Source organism: Narcine bancroftii, chromosome 9 (genome assembly GCF_036971445.1).
Source record: "Narcine bancroftii isolate sNarBan1 chromosome 9, sNarBan1.hap1, whole genome shotgun sequence".
NCBI classification, from domain to species: domain Eukaryota; kingdom Metazoa; phylum Chordata; class Chondrichthyes; order Torpediniformes; family Narcinidae; genus Narcine; species Narcine bancroftii.
Window position 1 is genome coordinate 10,471,777 of NC_091477.1, and position 23,304 is coordinate 10,495,080.

At 43.9% G+C, this 23,304-nt stretch overlaps 1 protein-coding gene across 5 annotated transcripts in view; it reads left to right on the top strand.

Moving 5' to 3' along the window:
- rad50 (RAD50 homolog, double strand break repair protein) overlaps nt 1–23,304 on the top strand; it is a 126,174-nt gene that overhangs the window by 77,884 nt on the left and 24,986 nt on the right. For all 5 annotated transcript variants that reach the window (XR_011344699.1, XR_011344698.1, XM_069898122.1 and 2 more), the window contains 5 exons: nt 1,055–1,248; nt 2,789–2,899; nt 3,882–3,974; nt 5,334–5,447; nt 21,189–21,316. Coding sequence is in view for 3 of the 5 variants with exons in the window: in XM_069898122.1 (XP_069754223.1) it covers nt 1,055–1,248; nt 2,789–2,899; nt 3,882–3,974; nt 5,334–5,447; nt 21,189–21,316 (640 nt within the window). In the remaining 2 variants the exon portion in view is untranslated. The remainder of the gene's footprint in view (nt 1–1,054; nt 1,249–2,788; nt 2,900–3,881; nt 3,975–5,333; nt 5,448–21,188; nt 21,317–23,304) is intronic.

Consider the following 23,304-nt stretch of genomic DNA (forward strand, 5'->3'; position numbering starts at 1 on the left):
AACTATGGGAACGCTACAAAATCAATTAATCCTTAAAAGAAAGTCATAAAACAACCATAAATCATAAACACAAGCTTTTAACCTCTGCAATCCTCAAACTTGCTCCATTGCAGTTGCCTCTCGGATGAAATCTTTGCTTATTTTATAAATAGGTCCTTTATGTGGGCAGCATCCTTGCTTGTTTGCTTTTATTCTGTAAAGAACCTTAGGATGTTTTGATACATAAAACTGCCATATTAGGTACACCAGAACTGCTCAACTGAAAAGTCTGAAGCTGCCCTCCTGCCCCCCCCCCCCATCTAAAAGATGAATCTTCAAATAAAAAGGCAGGTTCATTCCACAGTCATAAAGTATACCTGAATATTAATTAATTAAGGACTCATGCATGCTCAAATCTTTTTCAAGATTCTTTTATTGTTATGTAATAAAAAAGAAAATGTGATATTGCACAAAATTTTCTTTAATAGGACAGACAAAGGTTCACCATCTGAAATTGCCTGCAGTCAGAGAAAGAGAAGCATAGAGAGTGCTGTTTCCCCAACCGCCCCCAGAGTCGCCTTTAGTCCATGGATTCGCCTCCAGCAGCCTCCGCAGTCTCACAGCCACTAGTCCAAACCATCGGCAAAACGAGCTCAAGATCCAAGCCCCCCCCCCCCAGTGCAATCAGGAAGCCTTCAGCACCCTCTCGCATTTTGGTTCTGATACCTGATATCCCTTTAGCCAGTCACTAGCAGCCCACAACCTGTGTGTTCTTCAGTCTTGGAGCCCTCGCTAGCCTGCTGCAGCGGTCTCCGTCCCGTGAGCCATCTCTGCTTCTCCTTCCCAAATTAGGGGTGGTCTCCCTGTTTCCTGGTGTCCTGCACCAGTCCTCTGCTTCCCCGGAGTCTGCAACCACATGTGGCCGCTGCTGAACATAGGTGCCGCCATCTCGGGACCCAGCCTCTCTGGTTGCAGCATTTTAAAATAAACCACCGTTGACTCCTTTGACAGGTTATTTAAAGCCTGTTTAATGTGAAATGACCACATTTACTGTGGTCGCTCGTTACCGTTACAGCTTCCAGTAAAATGGAACTAAAGAGGAAAATGATTCAAGATCAGCAGGAAGAGATCCAATTACTGAAGACCAATGTCAATGCGATCGGAGCTGAGAAACTGCAAATTGCCGGCAATCTGCAGCGTCGCCAGCATCTGGAAGAGCAAAGTGTGGAATTTTCCACTGAGATAAAGGCCTTACACAGAGAAATACAAGTAAATACAGTATTGTTAGTACTGTTAATGGTTCTGGCTTTCTTTTAGTTATTCTGCTGTTTGCATTGCAAAGTCATTTCTAGTCTCAGTTTTTTGACCCCATCCTTCAACTTACTGTGCAAGTTTTCAGACCTCATCTTGTTAGACTGCTCTAAGTTTTAAATGCACGACGAAATACATCTTTTTCTTTTCACAAAAATCAGAACTAACAATCATTGTCAATTCTAAATTGAGCCCTTGCTGCCCACTTGCACCCAATGGACCTAGAGGAAACAGGAGCCCCCACGCAGACACGGGGAGAACATACAAACAACTTACAGGCAGCGTGGTATTTGAACCCCGGTTGCTGGTGCCATAACAGTGTTGCACTAACCGTGCTGCCCTCTTTGGCTGGATTCCAACTTGTAGGCATTCAGTCATAATCCAGCAGATGGTAGCATCGCACCATTGGCTCCCCAACCAAGCGCACACACCAAGAGTCCAAGCCTGTGGTTCCACTCGTACTGACCAGGATTGCTAATAGGTGCTTTCAAGCTGCAGCACCCGTGTAGCCCTCCTGGGACCCAGGAGCGATGAGGGGCAAAGGCGCCTCCAGCACATTTTAAGCTGAGGGGGGATAGCCCCAGTAAATTGCCAACCCAAGAGGGAATGTGCACACTTTACTTCTGCCAAGTGGCAAACAAGACGCTCCCCCCCCCCCCAAAAAAAAAAGATCCTAAAGCTCTCAGGACCAAAGCATCCTGCAGTCTTGAAACTTTTGATAAAGGTGGTACGAAAGTGAGATTTACCTTGGTATCCCAAAATCATGAACACGAGATTGCTGACAATTCAGCTCTGTTTAACAAGCTGATGGGGAATGAACAGTGCTTTCAAGAGAAAGTGATTGGCTTGTCATTGTACTGCCAGCATGATGCTTCATAAGCAGCAGGCAGTTGGCTCCAGAGAGAGGGGAATCAGATTAACCCGCTTTGTGAGAACGGCCGCTGACTGTGCAAAGTTACCTGCGCAGGTGTGGAGTGAGCCTCCCTTGTGACGCACTTTCCCCATAAACCAAATGCTTCATTGCCTCTTACCCTTAGGTCTTCCATACAGTTATGACCAGTGGGACAAAATACCTGATACTTGTAGATATTATCCTCAGCACCTTTTAGGGTGTAAATTTAGGGCTTCATGACGACCAGTACTTCAACTGAGAATCGACAGTAAACCCCCCCACCCCCCGGTTTCTGGCTCCTATGTTGATCAGTAGATGCTGGATAAGAGTATTTTCTGGTTGCTTGAGATTGTGTGTTGTGTGATTGGCGAATGAAAGGCGAGGCGCACGAATTTTAAACTTCTGTATCTTTTTGCCCATTTATTTTTTTTGCTGCTGGTTGCTTAAATACTGGATAATGGGGATTTTGTTACTCATGGTGATGCTTAAAGGAACAGGGAGCTTTGCGAATTTAGTCAATTGATGTGACATATCTCCGGTGCAATTTTTAACCATTGTTTACCGAGTGAATAAAAAAGACCTTTGAATACATTTGATCTTTTGCAGGAATCTCAGCAACAGATATCTCCAATAACTGCCTCTCTAGGTAAATTGCAGCAGGAGAAAGAGGAGCTGATGGAGAGGAAAAGTACCATCTACAAGGAGAAGCAGGACAAGGTTAGGGGGCAAATAGATTTACTCGACTTCCAATCACTAAGGTTTGAATTTTTAGTCCCCAGTTATTGTCTCAAATGTCTGTCTCTCTGTCATATCCACAGGGCTGCATCAGGCCATTTCTTCTAACTCATTCGTACTCCATCTTATCCTGTGGCAGTTGATTACTTGTTGGTTAAATATATACTATTTGATGTTCTCAATTACCATTTCTTCTGAGATGATTGAGCAAATCTTGTCCAATTTTAATTCTATCATTAATTCTCGTCTCTGGAATCTTGATAGTAACATGGCACAATTTTATTAAATGATGCTAACACCCCTGCTTCAGTTTGGCAGCAGATTTTGTTTTAATCACTGAGTTTATCAGTTCTGGAGGAACCAAAGGACGATTACAGGACGACTTTTAAGAAATATTGAAAAGGTTGAATGGGAAAGACCCAAAGATAAAGGAGTAGAAATAGGCTTCCAGCCCATTGAGTCTACTCCACCATTCAATCATGAGTTGATCCATTTTTCCACTCATCCACGCTGCCTGGCCTTCTCTCCATATCTTTCGATGCCCTGTCTAATCAAGAGCCCATCAATCTCTACCTTCAATACACCCAGTGGCCTGGCCTGCACAACCTTCCACAGATTCAGCACCCTCTGGCTGAAGAAATTCCTCCGCATCAATCCTGTAGTTATTCTAGACTCTCACCATGGGGAAACAACCATTCTACATCTACTTTGTCGTTGCCTTTCAACGTGATTACCCCCAACCACCCCTATTCTCCTAAATGTCTGTAAGGAATTTGTACATTCTCCCCATGTCTGTGGGGTTTCCTCTTGCCCTTCAAAATGTACGGAGGTTGGTGGTCAGTTGCATATAATTTGGTGGCACGGGCTCTTGGGCCTAAAGGGCCTGTTACCGTGCTGTATGTCCAAATTAAAATAAATTAAATTGATAAATATGTGTTTTTCATCTGTGACTCTTTGTTTTCAGATAAATGACGTCAAAGATAAAATGAAGAATATTGTTAATTATGCAAAAGAAATTGAAAGATACATCAAGGAAAGAAAAGATGAGCATAAAGAGGTAAATGCAACTCTCACCAGTGATCAATAAACTTTTGATGTTCATGGAGAACTAGGAGACGTTGATTAAAATTTGTGGTGAAATGATTATCGAAACATTGAGAAAGTTTTCTTCCACCAAAGAGCTCTGGGAGCCAGCAAGAGTACAGGAGCTCTCAGCATGTGTAAATGTTTTTCTGGATAAACCCCTGATGTGCCCAGCTTTGCGCAAAGTGAGATAAACTTCATCAAGGGCTGGAAAGTGGGGCAAGGCTAGCTTCAAGTAAAACTCAAAAGTCTGCAGACCCCGTGGTTAAAGTAAAAACAATGCTGGAGAAACTCAGCAGGTCAAACAGCGTACTTTATATAGCAAAGATAAAGATACATTACAAGACCACTCCCCATTCTCTCTCAATATCCTGTTCCTTTCTTCCATCTCTTCACCCCCTTCCCTCTTGATTCACAGAGCTCTCCCCCTCCCTCTGCTTGCTGGTGTGCCCCCACCCCCACCTTCTCCACCTCTTGCGTGTGCTTCTTCCCCTGTCCCCTCCCTTTCACCATTTTATTCATGCGCCTCCCTACATTGATGAAGGGTTCATACCCGAAACATTGGTTATGTAATTTTATCTGTGCTACACAACAGGAGTTGGGAAGTGATGTTGAGACTGTACAAAGCATTGGTGAGGCCATATTTAGAGTACTGTGTGCAGTTCTGGTCACTGAATTATAGGAAGGATATCAACAAGGTAGAGAGAGGGCAGAGAAAATTTACAAAAATATTACCTGGGTTTCAGCATCTGGAATACAAAGAAAGATTGAGCAAATTAGGTTTTTATTCTTTGTAGCATAGAAGGTTGAGAGGGGATTTGATAGAGGTATTTAAGATTATCAGATAGAGTTGATGTGGATAGGCTTTTTCCTTTGAGAGTAGGAAAGATTGAAACAAGAGGTTAAGAGTTAAGGGGCAAAAGTTTAGAAGTAACATGAGGGGGAACTTCTTCATTCAGAGAGTAGTGGCTGTGTGGAATGAGCTTCTGGGCGAAGTAGTGGTGGCACGGTCCATTTTGTCATGTAAGGAAAAATTGGAAAGGTATGTGGATGGGAGGGGAATGCAAGGTTATGGGCAGGGTGCAGGTAGGTGGGACTAGAGGAGAGTACTTAGTTTGGTGCAGACTAGAAGGGCTGAGCTGGCCTGTTTCTGTGCTGTAATTGTTATATGGTTCTAAAGTATACTGTCTGACCAGCTGAGTTTCTCCAGTATTGTGTTTTTACTCAAGGCCAGATTCAGCTGACATGTTCTCCCAGCCTGGATGATGATGTTGGAGCCCTACATTTCTGTGATGTGACTTGTAATGACTGTGTGTATCTGTTTCTGCCCAAGCAAAAAGAATCTGAACTTCAGGATACCACAACTCAACTAAATGAATCTGAAAAAAAGCGGGAGAAGATGCACAAAGAAATAGCAGCAATACAAAAGGACATCGATACACAGAAAGTAAGGAAAGAGTTTTACCTCCACGAATTGATGCAAATTTTGCGATTTTACTGGTTGGTTCCACAAATAAGATGAGGTAGCCCCGAGTGTTTACACAAGATGCCTGGAACCAAACACCATTTGAAAGGGTAGGTTAGTGGAAACAGCCTGGTTGGTTTTGCTTGGAGCACAGTGAGTAGAATGGCCTGGGTTTTTGGCTTCCATTAGAAGATCAATCAAGTTCACTGGTTTTACGGTTATACCAGGGTCAACACGGTTAGCGGACCTATGCCATCTGTAAGGAGTTTGTATGTTCTGCCCAGGTCTGCGTGGGTTTCCTCCCGGGGCTTTGGTTTCCTCCCACCATTTGAGACATAACAGAGGTTGTAGGTTAGCCTGTTACCAAGCTGAATGTCCAAATTTAAAATTTTAATTTAATAAATTTATAAATATAAATTTAAGATGTAAGGAGCAGAAGTAGGCCAATCAGCCCATCGAGTCTTCTCTGCCATTCTAATCATGAACTGAACCACCTCCCACTCAGCCCTGTAACCCTTGATGCCCTGACTAATCAAATACCTGTCAATCTCTGCCTTGAATACACCCAACGACCTCACTTCCACAGCCGCCTGTGTCAATAAGTTCCAAAGACTCATAACCCTCTGACCAAAGGAATTCTACATCTCTGTTTTAAATTGACGCCCTTTTATCCTGAAGTTTTGCCCTCATGTCCGAGAATCTCCTACCATGGGAAACATCCTTGCCATATCTATTCTGTCGAGGCCTTTCAGCATTCGAAATGCCTCTATGGGGTCCCCCCTTTTTGCTGTTTGTGTTCATATTTGTGTTGAACTTTAAACGTGTCATGTTTGATTAAACATCTCAAATAAAGGGCATGTAGTGATAGAGAGCTACCCCCCTGAAGAGCCAGAGATGGAGTGTGTAGCATCTGGGGAATGCTGTTGCATCTTGGGTAGATTCAAGATGGATAGCCCCACATGAGATCTGACATGTATGTTCTGTCCTTCGTGCCTTTTGCTTAGTTAATAAATCTAGATGTTTTAAAAAGAACCCGTATTTCTTTATTGTAATCGAAGAAACATCACTGAGAGCAGTGAGATTGAAATAGTTGAGCTAACAAAGCAAAAATTGGAGATAAGTTAGGGAAATAAATGCTTTGGTTTGGGCTTTGTTTATCAAAAGATCATACACAGGAAGTCTTCTGAGAATTCTAAGCTGAAAGCAAAAGAAGGAAATTCCAGCAGTAATGTGTAAAATAACTAGAAGATGATGGATGGACTTGTAAAGAACAAAGATGCTCTTTTTGAGAAAAGAGTTAACTTGTAATTTTATACACTCAACACTCAAAATTATAAAGTATGCCATGGACATCGTGGTGAAGGTGCCATTTTTAGACTAGATTGCGCATGTTTGCACGTAATGCGAACACTTTTTAATTTAGACATACAGCATGGTAACAAGCCCACACTGCCCAATCAACATACCCCGGTATGCTTTTTAAAGGGTGGGAGGAATCTGGAGCACCCGGAGGAAACCCACACAGACATGGGGAGAATGTACAAATTCCTTACAGACAGCGCCAGATTTGAACCTGGGTCACTGGCACTGCAATAACATTGTGCTCATCTGCTACGCTAACTGTGCCACCCGAAATGTTTACATTTGACAATATGCAGTAGAAGCAGATTCCGACCATGCCACCCAATTATACTCAATTAACCTACCAACCCTGTCGGTTTTGGAGGGTGAGAAAAACCAGAGCACCTGGAGGAAATTCATGCAGATTACCAGGAAAAGATTTAAACTCCGTACAGGCGGCACTTGATTCCAATCTGTGTGATCACGTTGTGCTAACCTGCTACGCTTAGCATGTCGTCGCATCCTGACTTTTTCTTTCCAGGGTCTTGCCCATTCCTTTTGGACAATAAAATATTTTTTTTTAATTTAAACTGCCATTTAGATGAATCTTCTGTTTCAAAGCTGGTTGCTTTAGTACCTGGTCCTGATAACGGAACTGGATGATAATCGTTTGTGTGACTTGGAGGTCATTTACTGAGCACATTGCCATGAGTAATATCAGACATACTTTTGCCTCAGAGCAAGATCTTTATTGAGAAAGAGAGATGTTTCTTTTTGTAATAAAACAGATGTTTTATTCCTGAAAATCTGTTTAAATTCATTCCCAACTTGAAATTACTGTGATGAACAAATTCCCTCTGGTTTAAAAATACCAGAATAATTAAATGCAGGGAAAACCTTCTATTTAGGAAGGAGGTTGGAATATGGAGTTCTTTATCACATGAAATAGTTAATAAATGGATGCATTTAAGAATAAATAAGATGAATGTCCTAATAGGAGTTGGATTAAGTCATGCAGTTATGTAAATGGACAATTTAATTTGGAATAGTCTTCAAGTCACATCACAGCAAATGTTGAAGTAACTAAATAAGTCTTCAATATGAAGTCACTGTAGTAATGGTAACATGAAGATACCAGATTGTCACACTTTGCCTTTTTTTTTAAAAAAAAGGAATGTCTCTCTTGATTTGCTATGTTGTCATTAATTCTTAAACAAAATAAGCTGGGGCAGTTAGGACTGGCTGATTTTCCAACAGGTGTCTGCATCCTATTGCAAAGAACGGCTTGGGAGGTCTTAATCAAGAACCCAAGTTTCTATATTGCAATAGAAGTAATGTCACATGGTGCCAAGTGTAGAAGTAGCAGCCAAGTTCTGCTGTGCATAGGAGTGAAAGAAAATAAGAAACACGGTGTGTAATAGTTGATATCAACAGTGAAAAGATGGAGAGTTTAAAAATTCCTAATGCTGAAAAATGGACAGGAAATGGCGACCATGAGTGGAGGCTGTTCTAGACGCTTGGGTCTAGAGCAATGCACAAAAGTGCCAGAGAAACTCAGTAGGTCATGCAGCAGCCATACATAGCTAAAGGCAGATAACGTTTCAGGCCTGAGCCCTTTCGATAAGATGCAAGTGAGCCTGAATAAAAAAAGGTGGAGGAGAAAGGGGCAGAGGAGGAGCCCAGGCTCACAAGTCCACCATCCGACGCCTCAACAAACTCAATCAGAGACTTGCTTAAGGATTCTTACTTTTGCACTTCATTGATTTTTTTTATTTCCCCTATCTCGATTTGATAGTCCACGCTGTCAAAAACAGAAAACTAACGCGCAGAACCATTGAGCATACAAAACACATTTATTTAAGTCACGCGAGCGGGAATGAGTGGTATTGATGTCAGGTAGACCACGTTGCTCTTGTCAACATCTAATCTCTTTCGAAGAACACACAGAAATAGTCCAGTATCTAAGGCATTTTCTGGCCTACAAATTTGATAGACAACTCTTTGAATTCATTGCTGCAGGTCCTGGTTTAACACCAGGCATTCCCCTTTTCTTAAGATGAGATGGTTGATGTCAATCATTTATCATATGTACAAGTCATAAAGAGAAATCATTTCTTACTTATGAAATTAGCAAAAGTCTGGAAAGAAACTGTAATGTCCACGTTCTGTCTACCCGAGATTTGGTCTTTATTTAGCACATGTAAATGATCAGTCTTGCAATAATATTAAGCCATCAACATTCACAAAGGGAAGGGAAGAATCTAGGCTGGGGTAGAATTAGAACGAAACTATGCTGGCACATTTAGAGTTGATGTGTGCGCTCTACGGCCATTGACAAGTCAAATCGTGGATGATGATTGTAAGGCTTAAACAGTTGTATTAGTGCAGGAAGCTATTTTGTGAATGGAGACTGCTACCTTGACTGTTTTGGCCTGATTGTCAAAGCCATTAGTGTCTTTGTAAGCTTCATTTTAGATAATGGCTTTGAATAATCAGTTTAATCGGTGATCCAGTCTGCCTGGAAGAAGCAGGGAGCTGCTCAATAAACGTAGACATGGGGGGGGGGGTTTTCCTAACAACATTTTTTAAAAGCTAAGAAATAAAGACAAAATCGTTGGGCTTTTTCTTAATAATTGCCATTTTGGATGGCTCAAAATAGACTCTTTTACATCTGTATTGCACATTTAGTTTGTTTACATTTCTTTATTTATTCACATGTGTACGTTGAACCTGTTTTGCATTTTGCACTGCCAATAAATTGTAATTCTGTCTCGCCCTCAGGAAAAAGAATCTCCGGGTTGTATGTGATGTCGTGTACGCTAACAATAAATCTGAAATTGAATCAGAAGAGGTCATGGAGTAGATGCAAGTGGAAGGGTAGAAGTGATTAGGGAGGGGATCGGTAACCCTGACGGGAGTGGGAAGCAGGAAATCTACCTAGGCAATATAGCCTGTATAAGTGCTGCAAATAAGATCATAAAGATGTCAAAGGACACAACAGTGGATAAACAAATTAACTTGCGTCCCTCACTTATCTGGGAGAGGGATTTTGTTTAAATCTCAGAAGAAGAAATATCTTTCTAATCTGTTCATTATTTTCATGGAATGTGAACGTCTTGGAGAGCATGTATTGTCCTTTCTTAATTAGCCCTGGAGTTCAGAGTTGATCACACAGAGAGGACTGGAGTCGTGCAAACAGACTGCATAAGGATGGCAAATTCTTTTCCCTGAAGGACATGAATTAGCCGGGGTTTTTATAACAATCCAGTTGTTCGTGGTTGCTCCATTCTGAGACCAGTTTTCCATTTCAGAAGCGAGATTGCAAAGCCAATGAGATACTCCAGCCAAATTTACGGGCTATTTGGTTGATAAACTTGGCCTTCCCTTGGTCTTGAGTGGTGAGGTGCCATTTGAAAGTATTGCTGATGCAATGGGTTAGTTCAGGTTTTCATTCCTTCCACTGTAGAATTCCAATAGCCAGCACCCCTTTGTTCAGAAATTCAGTCATCTTTTTCCACTCAAATGTTCGGAATGTGAGCGCAGGGTCCAGTGTGTCGATGGGGTGTCCGGCCAGAACCTCCAAGCTGGATGCTGGTATGTTTACCCCAACCTTTTTAAAAAAAAAACAAAATGGCAGTGCTGCCGGAGCTGTTGTGTAGCCACGGAGACCAAAGAGCAAAGTCTCAGCGCTCCACTGCAGGGTCCAACCGCTCAATCCAATCGCCATCAGCTCTGAACATGCTTTAAATGGCCCGTTAAAGGGGCAGGCGGTTTAGTTTAAAAATCCCATGACTGCCTATGATCAGAAGTGGCCACAAGTGGTTGCAGACTCTGGGGGAGCAGCGGTCTGATGCAGAGTGCCAGAAAAGGGGGAGACCACCCACCCCCCCCCCCCCCCCCCCCCCAGTTTGAGAAGGAGAAGCAGAGGTGACGACCCACGGGTCGGTGATCTTGGCAGCGGACCAGCGGGGGGCCTCTGAGGCTGAAAACACAGGTGGTGGGGCTGGTGCTGACTCGTGGCGAGGAATCCGCATGGGATGCGGGATGCTGGTGACTGCGGTACCAGGCTGTGGACTGCAGGAGACTGGATCGAGACTGGCTGAAGGGAAACCAGGTATCAGAACTGAGATGTGAGAGGGTGCTGAAGGCTTCCTGATCATGCCAGAAGTGTACATGTTGCCGATGGTTTGGATTTGAGGCTGCAGGAAGTGAATCCACGGCACTCAGTGACTCTGGAGAGACTCTCTTTTGTTTCCCTTCTGGCTGTAAGGGGCGCTGAGAAATTTCCGCTCAGAGTGAATCTTCGTCTGCCTTACGGTAGACTATGTACTGTTTCATTACATGACTATAAAATAATCTTGAATCACATTGGGTTCATTGAAAAGTTTACTGTCTAGGTGTAATAGGTAAAACTGAAAGAATATTCTAGCCCAGTAGCCCGCACTTCCTGATTACGCCCTGTGACCAATTCACATACTAACCCTGTATAGATACTATTTGGAGTCACATCCTATAATCCAGAAGAACTCCCCCAGCACTACTAAAATCCCAAAGGTGCCAGTTTATTACAGTGTTATTGCCAAGTAGTTACCATATTTGACAGCATATAAGATCCACTATTTTCCCCCACAACAATTGGGTCAAAAATATTCCTCTGGTCTTGTATGCGAAGTTGAAATTAGGAGCAAGACCATGCTTTCCGGAGCCGCCGCCACTCACTTCCCCCGGTGAGAAGGCCGACCGTGGCGGCCCCCCTTCAATGGAACAAGAGGTGCAGGAGGAACCCCGTTCGCCAACTTACCCGTAAATACACCAAAGCAACATTTCTTAACATTCTCTGCTGAAATGGGGGAGGGGGGGAGGGGGTCCTTATATGCCCGTGGGTCTTGTATGCTGTCAAATACAGTCTAAATGGGGAACTTGGAATGACATTTAAGCCAGCTTGCAATGACTTGAGATTTGTGTGGTAAGAATGACACAGGAAGATGATGAGGTGAGCACTACTCACACATCACTAAGTCAGTTTGAAGTAGACATGCAGCCTCAGATTGACAATTGAAACAGAAGTGTTCCATCAGAATCCACTGATTGAGAATGATGCAGAAAGGCCGGTTGTTGGTCCGCCAGCAAAGATACTTATTCAGCACTTTGACCTTCAGGCAATATCCTAATCCCAGCCAAGGCTCAGAAACCTGAACACTGTCTTTGACCGTTTCACACAGAAGGGTATCCTGCGTGTAAGTTGTCTGAAGAAAGGGCATGGAACGATGGTGAGGGGCTGAAACTGAGTGAAACACGGCTGACGACAATCTTTATGGTTAAAACACAATGCTGGAGAAACTCAGAATGTCAAATAATCTACATTATATTGCAAAAATAAAACTACATAACCATCGTTTCGGGCTTGAACCCTTCATTGAGGTATATCTTGATGAAGGGCTGAACCCCGAAATGTTGGTTATGAATCTTTATCTTTGCTTAAAGACCGACTGAGTTTCTCCAGCGTTGTGTTTTTACTTCAACCATAGTGTCTGCGGACATTCGTGTTTCACATTAGTCTTTATGGTCACTTGGTCAGTCAACGAGACCTACCCAAGGGTGACTCTTCCTTCCTGGGGCAAAGTGGCACGCCATGATATTTTTGCACAGAAAACAAAAACTATCAACATTTTTGAAAGAATTTATTCTGGGTTAGTTGCGTTTTTAAGGAGATTGTGTCATGGTTTAGAAAGCATTTTGTAATTGACAAAAATGGAAATTACAAAGATTTGCTGAGCTTCATTTTCAGTAAGTAGAATAATGGAACTTTTGAAGAGGTTAATTAAACTGGCTGCAGATGATAGATCTCACTGATAAATTGTTCCTTGTGACACAGATTATTCAACTTGGTTTAGTAGCCTCACAAATCTTTATCAATCTTAGATTAAAGGCTTGTTAGGTTTATGAAATAATTGATGCTGTGGTGGAAACCAGATATTCTGCTTACCTACAAATCGATCATGGCCAAAATAGGCAAAATTTGCTGGGCTCTTCTTAGAACATAGAACATAGGCCCTTCAGCACTCGATGTTGTGCTGACCTATGCTGGCATATTCCTCCCCCCAAAAAAAAAAGTTCTGAACCCTTCCTTCTCCATGTGCCTGTCTCTTAAATAGCCCAAATGTTTTAGCCTCCACCACCAGCCCCGGCAAGGTATTCCAAGCACCCACAACTCTGAAAGTACTTGTTTCTTTGAAAATAAATGCAGTTTTTTTTTGTGTGTGTGTTTGTTTAAAGGGAGAATATTTTTTTTTCTCTATTCTCAAAGCAAGCAAGGATTTTTCTTTTATATCCTGCAAAGATCTGCATTTTAGATTCAAGGTAAAACTTCTCCCACTAGCCCAGCATAATATTGTAATATAAGCTCAGCAGCCCTCTTCCTCTGCTGTCTTGTCTCACTGTAATTCTCGCGTCAAACCACAATGGTCCACATGTCCTGCTGGAGCACCACTGCAAATTACACTGAAAAACAGTTTTTTTCAGGATTTGCTTCCTCAAAAAAAATGGGGGATTATGATAGACAACTTCAAGATGGACACAAAGATAATTTCAGATTTGCTGAAACATGTAGGAAGTTCGAGAAACATTAACTTTTATAGAATTTAGCCTGTTTAATCACATAATGACGCTGACACATTGAGTTAAGTTCAACTGACCTAAAAATGTTGTTCAGCTGATTTTGATTTGTACTCAGCATCTGATGCCTCTCATGTCAGTGTCCAACAATAGTTGGCCAGTATTGACGTTTTCCAGCTCCCCCGATCCTGCTTTTCCATGGTCACAACGTCCCGGTGAAACCTTTCACCGTGTTCATCACTGGCTGCATCAAGATCAGCAGGGAAGAAGCCCAAGTGCGAATGAAGAAAATGAATTTTCAATGGCATGCTGCACTTCATGGTTTTGTAGGCTTGAAGCATGTTGTCAATCAACTGGATAAGGTTTAGTGCTCTTATAGCCACCAAGAAAATTCTCAACAACGTCTTTAAATCCCTGCCATGCATGCCCTGGGCTAAGACCACATTTACCTAGCATCCCCACTGAGTGCATGCCCTTGCATGCTTGAACTGACCAAAGCAGCTTGCTTTGTGGGCATTACACTTACTAGTAGACTTGAAATATGACAGAAAATCACAAAAATTACGCTGTATATATTTTTAAAAATCAGTACACAATAGGAAATTTTTAAAGTGATTTTCGTGATCAGCAGCCAAAATTTATAAAATACACCCAAAACTGTTCAGGAAGAAAAATCTTTGTTGTCCAGTATTACTGAAAAGTGAAGCATGCTGCCTTTGGTCCCCCAAGACTTAATGGATTAAGTCTTTAATTAGAAATGCAGCATGGTCACAGGGCCTTCCAGCCCATGACCCAGTGCCACACAAATACACCCTTGGGACCCCTGGACCTACTAACCCTGTATGTCTTTGGAATGTGCAAGGAAACCCACGCAAACACAGGGTGTCATGTGCTGTGGTAGCAACAAGCAAGCACAAACTCAAAAGACTGTACAACAGCCTTTAAAAGTCTGAACACTAGTTCATGTCTTGGTGGCTCCCTGTGTGACTGGCTCAGGAGGGGCCGGCTCTGGTTTATATTCAGTTTGGCTGATTGACAGCCGGCCAGGTGGAGTCAGCCCCTTAAGTGGTCTATTCAGGTTGGCTGATTAACAGCTGGCCAGCCCCTGAGGTGGTGTTTCTGCAGGTACAGAGATCACCCGCTGCAGTAGGCTGGTGGTTGTATCACCAGATGGGGAGAATGTACAAACTCCTACAGACCGTGCCAGATTCAAAACAGGTGCTGTAATAGAGTTATGTCAACCGTGCTACCCTATTGCAGTGTTCTGCTGTTTGATGCCAGTTGTGAGAGTAAAGGTGAAACCATTGATTGTGTTGAACTGAGTTAATGTATTTTCCATGTTACTGTTTTACAAATTATGGATAGCTGTTGGAAAGGCTACACCTCATAGCATTGTGGGTGGGGAAAAAAGGGGCATTGTTTCAGAATAAAGAGCCCCCATTTAAGATGAAGAAGAATTTCTTCTCTGTTGCAAATCTAGCATCCTCTAAAAGTTGTTGAGGATAAACCATTAAATTAAATTAGACATACAGCACAGTAACAGGCCCTTCTAGCTCATGAACAATGTTCCCCAATTAACCTACAACCCCATATATTTTGAAGCGTGGGAGGAAATTGGAGCACCCAGAGGCAACTAACAGACATGGGGATAACGTGCCATCTCCTTAACAGACTGATTCAAACCCAGTTTGCTGACACTGTAATAGCGTTGCACTAACTGTGCCTAATTAGGGAATGAATAGGCAGTTTGTTTTTTTTTGACGGGGGGGGGATAGTCGGTGGCTATGGGAAATGGGCAGGAAATGGGGTGACCAAGCTTAGATCAGCCACAGTCTGGTTGTTTGACAATGCATGGGGTGACACAATGGGAAAACTGGCCAAGATGTGTTCAATCCAGCCCTCCGGTGATGTCCGTAGAGTTTGCAGCATTCTGCCTGTGGCTGCGTCGCTGTGGCCCCTTCAACTTGCCTGGAGTGAGAGGACCAGCCATTCTCAACCTTTTTGTTTTGGCTACGGCCCCCTTAGGCCTCTGCTCGAGGTTTATGGGTCCCATTCCCTGTGAAGAAGTCGTTTAGTTCATTTTTTCTGGACTTATCTTTACTGGCTACAGAAAAAAAAATCAAAAAACTTTCATGATTTCAGTCCATGGCCCCTTTGTTGGGTCCTGTTGAGAATGGGTAGAGTAGACAGCTGCTAGACTTTGGGTGGGGAGGAGAGAGAATGTGAGGACATTAAAATGAATGTGGGTAGGATTAGTGCTTAGTAAAAATCTGGTGGGCCAAATGTCCTGTTTTCATGCTCTGTGACTGTGACAGAAAAGGATAATGTGCTCCTAGTTCTTGTGTTCTTCAGGTAATATTTAAATGTCCTTTTGGCATGAGAAAGGTGATGTATGCTGAAGGTTATTTTCATTAACATGCAGGTGAGCTTGGCTCTGTCTTGTTCAGTATTGTCAGTTTGTTACTAGAGTTAATAATGATAATGAGTTTATTGTCATATATTTCTCCTATTGTTGGGGGAACCTAGCTCATAGTGACTTTGCCTTGCAACAGACAAAAGTACATCATATATGTTACATTGTTAATGTATTATTACATGACAATAAAAGGCAACTTGTACGATGTAAAAACACACCAAAATGCTGGAGGAACTCAGCCGGTCTTTCAGCATCCATAGGTGATAAAGATATATTGCTGACGTTTCAGGCCTTGAGCCCTTCTTCAAGGAATGGGCAAAAAAAACGGAAATCTCAGTACTGTATAGAGACAGTGCTGACTGAGGGAGGAGTCCAGACTGACAAAAGGTTATGAATGGATATGATGAGGGGAGAGGTGAGAATTGATTTTGTCTGTGTGAAAGGAGACAGAGGGGGAAAAGGGAAAGAGACAGTTGGGGGAAAGCAACGGGGAGAAGAAGTGGGGTGGGATTAACCAAAGCCAGAGGTGTTGACGTTAATGCCATCCAGTTGGAAGATGAGGTGTCGTTCCTCCAAATTGCAGGTGGTCTCAGTCTGGCAGTGCATGAGACTATGGACAGACACGTCAGCAAAGGAATGGGATGGGGAATTGAAATGGGTGCCCACTGGGAGATCCACGCTATTGTGCGACGTACACATGCATCTAATTTGTTTCTTGCTCAACGGCTACTTTGTTTAAAAAAAATAACAAGACAATAAATTTTTAAAAAGATAGATAATAAATATTTGCAGTTATCCAAGTGCAAAAAAAAAAGGTGATTTAACCATAGTGTAGACAGTTCTCTTGTAAAGAGTTTGATGAGGTAAAAAGAGAGGTTACTGGGTCTTCAGGCTTCTGTACCTTCTGCCCAAAGGTTCCAGTGAAAAGAGGTTGTGACCAGGGTGATGGGGAGGGTCAGTATGATGTTGGTTGTCTTCTCGTGGCAGCTCCTCACATAGATGCATTCAGTAGATGGGAGGTCAGAGCTTGTGATGGCTCTGGCTCTGTTTGTTACCTTCTGGGGCCTTCTGTGTTCCTGACCAGCTGAATTCCCACACCTGTCAGTATAGTTCACATGAACGATAGCAAACGACTTCCCTGCCTCTTCACTCAACATCACATCAACCTGACTATGTCAGAGGTTCCGATCTGGACCTCGGGTTTCCAATGGTTTGGACTGACTCTATATGGCTGTGGGGGCTGCGGAAGCGCTGGAGGCAAATCTACGGGCACTCAGTGGCTCTGGTGGGGTGGGGGGGGTGGGGGGGAAGGAACTCTCTTTTGCTTCTCTCTCTCTCTCTCTCTCTCTCTCTCTGACTGTAAGAGGCGCTTAGGAAATTCCTGCCGCTGGCGAATCTGTCTGCCTTACAGCAGGCAAAAAAATATTTCATGTAATATGACAGTGTTTTATTACTATGATAATAAATTAAATATTTAATCTTGAAAATAGGATATAGGGGATCTATTGAGCAGGTTGGGCCCACATCTAGTACAAAGAACAGCACAGGCCCTTCAACCCACCATGTCTGTACCAACATGTCACTAAATTAAACTAATCTTATCTCCGTTTGATCCATTTCCCTCCATTTGCAACATGTTCATGCACCGGTCTAAATGCTTCTTATTTATTACCGTTGTCTTTGTCCTCCTTTCCTCCACCACAGCGATTTCCAAGTGACTGCTGCTCTGTTCAAAATAAAACCTTGCCTCACACATTTCATTTAAACTATACAAGATTCAGCCTATTGTCATGTAATAAAAGCAGTATCGTCTCGCACAAAATTGCCTTTTGTCTGCTGTAAGGCAGTCAGGTTCGCCATCGGCAGAAATTGACTGAAGCGCTTCTTCCAGTCAGAGGAAGAGAAGCAAAAGATAGTCTCTCCCCCCACCCCCACCAGTGTGACCGCGGATTGGCCTCCAGCTCTCCCGGAGCTACATAGAATCTAGTCCAAACTATCGGCCACCCGAGCTCCAGATCTGGACCTCTGACACGGTTAGGAACCCTTCGGCACCCTCTCACATCCCGGTTGTGATCCCTGGCACCCCTTCAGCCAGTCTCCATCCAGTCACCAGCAATCTGGTGTGAGTCCCTTGATCACAGTCTCTAGCAGCCCTCAGCCTGCATAGGTTCCTCTCCTCGAGTCACCAGCACTACACCTCAGCTGCAGAGCCCCTCACTGGTCCTCCGCCGTGGTCCCCGTCCCGTGAGTCGTCTCCCCTGCTTCTCCTTCTCAGACGGGGAGTGGTCTCCCTGTTTTTGGGTGCGCTGCACCAGTCCTTCGCTTCCCGGGAGTCTGCAACCCCTCTTGGCTGCTGCCGATCTTAGGTCCCGCCATCTTGGGTGCAGGCCCTGCGACCACGGATTTTAAATAAAGCCACCATCGGCTCCTTTACAGCCCACTTAAAGCCTGCAGAGCTGATGGCAGTCAGACCAAGTGGTGGGACCCCATGGGAGCACTGTGCCTCCTCTCCCTGCTCTCCACAAGTCCACAGCACCTCTGCCATTACAGCAGTGCCACCATTTTGAAATTTCCTGCTCTCACCTTAAACTTGTGTCCCTCATTATTTATTAATTCCACTGTGAAAGGTCTCTCTTTGACCTCTGAAGTTCCAGAGATAACCTTTTAGTCCGGTTTCAACTCTCGATGCCCATATCTCCAACTGATCCACATCCTGCTGTTTTCTTTAACAACCTTCCTCGCCATCCGCCTCTTCACCCCTCTGCCCGCCCTTCAGCACAGTAGCCCCTCTGCACAGCTGAACCTTCGGTGTGACCACCTCGCTGAAACTCCAATCCATGGTGCTCCCTGTGCTCCTCGGGGAGATGTGTTTGTGGTCAGAGGGAGTCTCCAGGTAGACGTGCTTTTTGTAGACTTGGTCTTCAGGGATGCTGGACTGTTCCCTGGTTCCCACATCTCACACGAGAAGCGCACCATTCCTCCGACTGCCATTACTGCCTTATTTATTAAGTTCGAGTTTATTATTATTAGACATTTATAAAGTACAACTGGATGAAATGGCGTTCTTTAGTCCTCAATATGAAAACACATATATATTGTTATAGCACACATGTATAAAAATAAATATTTTTAAATAATAGTAGATCTTGGAGGGATTGTACGAGCAGTCGTTCAGCATTCTCACTGCCTGTGGGAAGAAGCTGTTTCTCAGCCTAGTGGTTCTGGCTCCGATACTGCTGTAATTCTTTCCCGACAGGAGTTGCTGGAAGATGCTCGGGGTGGAAGGGTTCTTCAATAAATTTGCGAGTCCTCTTCAGACAACGATCCCGGTAGATCCCGTCAATGTGGGGTGGGGGGGTGGGAGAGAATTCCACTAATCCTCTCTGCCACTTTTATGATTCTGTGGATTGATCTCCGATTCATTGCTCTATTGAAACCACACCACACTTGTGATGCAGCCGGACAGGATGCTCTCGATAGAGCTCCAATAGAAGCTTAGGATGTGCAGACGCTGTTATGCCTTCCTGACAAGTGAGGAGATATGTGTCCAGGATAGGTCACTAATAATAACTAGCAAACTCGAGAAAGAATAAAAATAGTGCTTTGCCTCCCTGCTGATCACCCTCCTCACCAAAGACCAGTGTTCACCAAAGCCTGCATGCTGACCAACTAGCTGCACATCCCTGTCACACTCACATCCATCATCATAAAGAGCTTTGAGAGGTTCGTCGTGGGGCACCTGTTGCCCCCCTCACTGCCCCCCCCCCCCCCACCTACAGTTCGCATATAGATCCAACCGCTCCTGAAAAATAAAGACTCATGTTCAAATGCTTTTTATTGACTTCAGTTCGGCATTCATCACAACCGCACCACAGTACCTGATAAGGAAGTTGGGCCTACTGGAACTAAACACCTCCCTCTGCAATTGCACTCTTGATTTCCTGACGGGGAGAGCTCAGGCAGTCCGGATTAGAAACAGCACCTCCAAGACCATGACAATGGATCTGAGCTCGAGGTCCCTCCAGGGCTGCATGCTGAGTTCACTGCTGTTCATTCTGCTGACCCATGACAGTGCAGCCAAACACAGCTTGAACCACATCATCAAATTCACACGACTGTGGAGGGCTTTATCAGTAAGAATGAGGAGATAGCCTACATAGATGAAATGTAGATACTAACGAACTGGTGCAGAGCAAACAACCTGTATCTGAACAATGTCGACTTCAGGAGGGCCCAGGGAGATCACGGTCATTGATGGCTCTACCATTGAGGTCATCAAGTTCCTCGGAGTGCACCTGGCGGAGAATCTCTCCTGTTAACACCAGCTCTCGATAGAGCTCCTGTAGAAGCTTAGGATATGCAGATGCTGTTGTGCCTTCCTGACAAGTGAGGAGATGTGTGTCCAGGATAGGTCACTAATATTAACAAGCAAACTTAAGAAAGAATAAAAATAGTGCCTTCCAGTGAAGAATGAAGTAAAGTTCATCTCCCACCCTCCGTCCTCACTACATTCTACAGAGGATGTATCAAGAGCATCCTGTACAACTGCGTCATCGTCTGATTTGGAAGCTGTTCCACCTCGGACCGCAAGACCCTGCAGAGGATAGTGAAGTCAGCGAAAATGACCATTGGGGAACCTCTTCCTAGCATGGAGGACATCTACTGCACTCGTTGCAGGTGGAAAGCAATAAACATTGTGAAAGATCCTCACATCCCGCATGTAAACTGCTCTCCCTTCTGCCATCTAGCTCAAGTCCTTTACATCCAGAGTAGGAAACCACTTTTTCTCCCAAGCCATCAGGCTCCTGAACGCCTAGTACAGATGTGGATAGTGCGCCATGGACTTTCAGTGTATATGTAGTAATATTTTATTCTGTTAACTGCTTTCCTAACTTGTATCTATGTAAATATTGCTCCATGGTCCTGGAGAAACGCGCTCTCATCCTACCGTGCAAGCATGGTATGAACAATAAATAAAGGTGGCTTGACATCTCAAAATGGCCGCTCCACAAGAGACCACCTTTTTATTCACTGCTAAGATTGGAATAAAATCTAACTGCTACAATGGGCTGTTAAAACTCTCGCTCTTTCTTCTCCCTGCTGCTTTTACCTATGAGCAAGAAACAGATTTAATGTTTCAAGGCAATAATTTCATTTGGGCATGATCGGAGCTATGCTTTCTCTCCCTCCCTCTCCTCTCTGGGTGGGTATCTTATTGGATAGTGCCAACTTCCTGCTAATATTTCAGAATTCCAACACATGGAATATTTCTTTTGAGTCTTTTGGGAAATGGGTGAATCGATGTCATCCAAGTTATACAGGATTATCATTTCCTTTGCTTTCTCCCTCAGCTTGAAGAGCGATGGTTGCAAGATAATTTGACGCTGCGAAAGAGGGTGGAAGGACTGAAAATTGTGGAGAACAAGAGGAAGGAACACCTGAAAGAAATGGGGCAGATGGGAGTAAATCAACTCAGGAGGTACGAGTAAACCTGACCATGCTTCCCTCAGTCCCAAACTGCACCTATCCTTCAGTGGCAGGAATCACCAAAACCTTTCGAACATCAGCATTTTCATGGCTGCTCCTAGGCTGAGGGAGAGCTTCTTACAACTTTCCATCTGGTTCGTGAATGCTTTTCAATCTATGTGTGAATCCAAAGCCACAACAATGTTCTTCTTGTGCAGGCAAAGAAACCAGGAACAGGAGAAGGCCATTCAGCCCTTCAAGCCTGCTCCAACATTCAATCCACTTGTAGCTGGCCATGAGAGCCCATGAGGATGGACTCGTAGTGTCTGATATTGTCTAAATGTAAAATAAGAGAGTCCAGAGATTTACTCGGATGTTTACTAGGGGACTTCAGGAACTGAGTTATTAAGAAAAGTTAAATAGGTTAAGACTTTATTCTCTAGAATGAGGGAGATTTGATAGGGGAATACAAAATTGGAGTGTGGAACTAGCTTAAGTGGCGAACACAGGCTCAATTTTCACATTTAAGAAAAATTTGGACTGGTACATGAATTGGAGGGATATGGGTGTAGGTCAGTGGCACTCGGCAGAATAATAGTTCAGCACAGACTAGAAGGGCTGAAGAGCCTTTAATGTGCTGAGGTTCTCCATATCCTCAGTTCCTTTAGCTAGAAGGGCCACATCCAACTCACTGTTTAATGAAGTGACTTCAAAAGGTTCACCAATTCTTCAGAGTTGAAGGTTTCTATTGGTAGTGCTGCCAGTACTGACCCAGGGCAAGCTGGTCGAATCCTTCTGTCCAGTCCAACTGCCGACGGGCCCTTACAGTATTTAAACAGCCTGTTAAAGGAGCCGACGGTGTTTTTATTTAAAAGTTTGTCACAGCGGGGTCTGGGCCCAAGTGTTCAGCAGACCCTAGGGGAGCAGCAGACAGGTGCCGGCCACCAGTAACAACCCCTGTTGAGATGGAGAAGCAGAGAAGACGAGCTGAAGGATGGTGAGCACAGTGACAGACCAGTAAGGGGCTCTGCGGCTGAAGGACACTGACAGGCGTCCAGCTGTTGGTGATTTGCGGGCTGCTGAAGACTGGCTCCTAAGAATCAGGGATCAGAACAAGGATTTGGGAGGGTGCTGAGGCAAGAAGGGCTCCCGCTGGCCGTCAGTCGCTGAAGGTATCTTCATTGTGTTGGAGGTTTGGATCTGGGTTCAGGTTGTTGATGGTTTGAACTGAACTCGACTCTTCTGTGTCTGCAGAGGCTGAAGTGTCTCTGGTGATACTCTCTTTCTCTAACTGAAAGGGACGCCAGACAATGCTAATGGTGAATCTTTCTCTGCCGCAGGTGATCGGGGCCTGAGTTTGAATCCCATGCTGTCTCTAAGGAGTTTGTACATTCTTCCCCAGGGCCTCTGGTTTCCACCCACCGTTCAAAACGTACTGGGGTTGGGTGTAATTGGAAAGCACGGGCATGTGGGCCGAAAGGGCCCGTTACCATGCTGCATGTCTAAATTTAAAAAAAAAGAACTTTAAATTTAAATTTGTTTTCTGGGAAGCTCATACACTTGTGTAAAAGTGACAACATGACTTGGAGCTTAGGTCTCTAAACGTGAACAGAAGTGTTGTCTATGCCATATCGTTTGATGACAGGTTGGAGTGACATTGGACCTGGAGTTCAGATGTTAAAGGTTGAACAGTTTCAATCCATTCTCATGATTAACCCTACTCCACCAAGGTGCTTCTTAGAGATTAAATTAATTGACTCGCTTATGTACTGGGATTAGGTCTGGTGAACCTTTTAGCTAGGACTACAGTTTGCACGTTTAGTGGAACAGGTATTAAATGGTAACATAATCCTGTGTGGTGCAGATCACATTTAGAGACCCAAGTTTATTGTGCCTCTTAGGTTTATTTATTATTACCACATGTTCAGATTTCAGATTTATTGTCAGAGTTCATAAAGAATATCACATACAACCCGGAGGTTCTTTTTCCTGCGGGCGAGG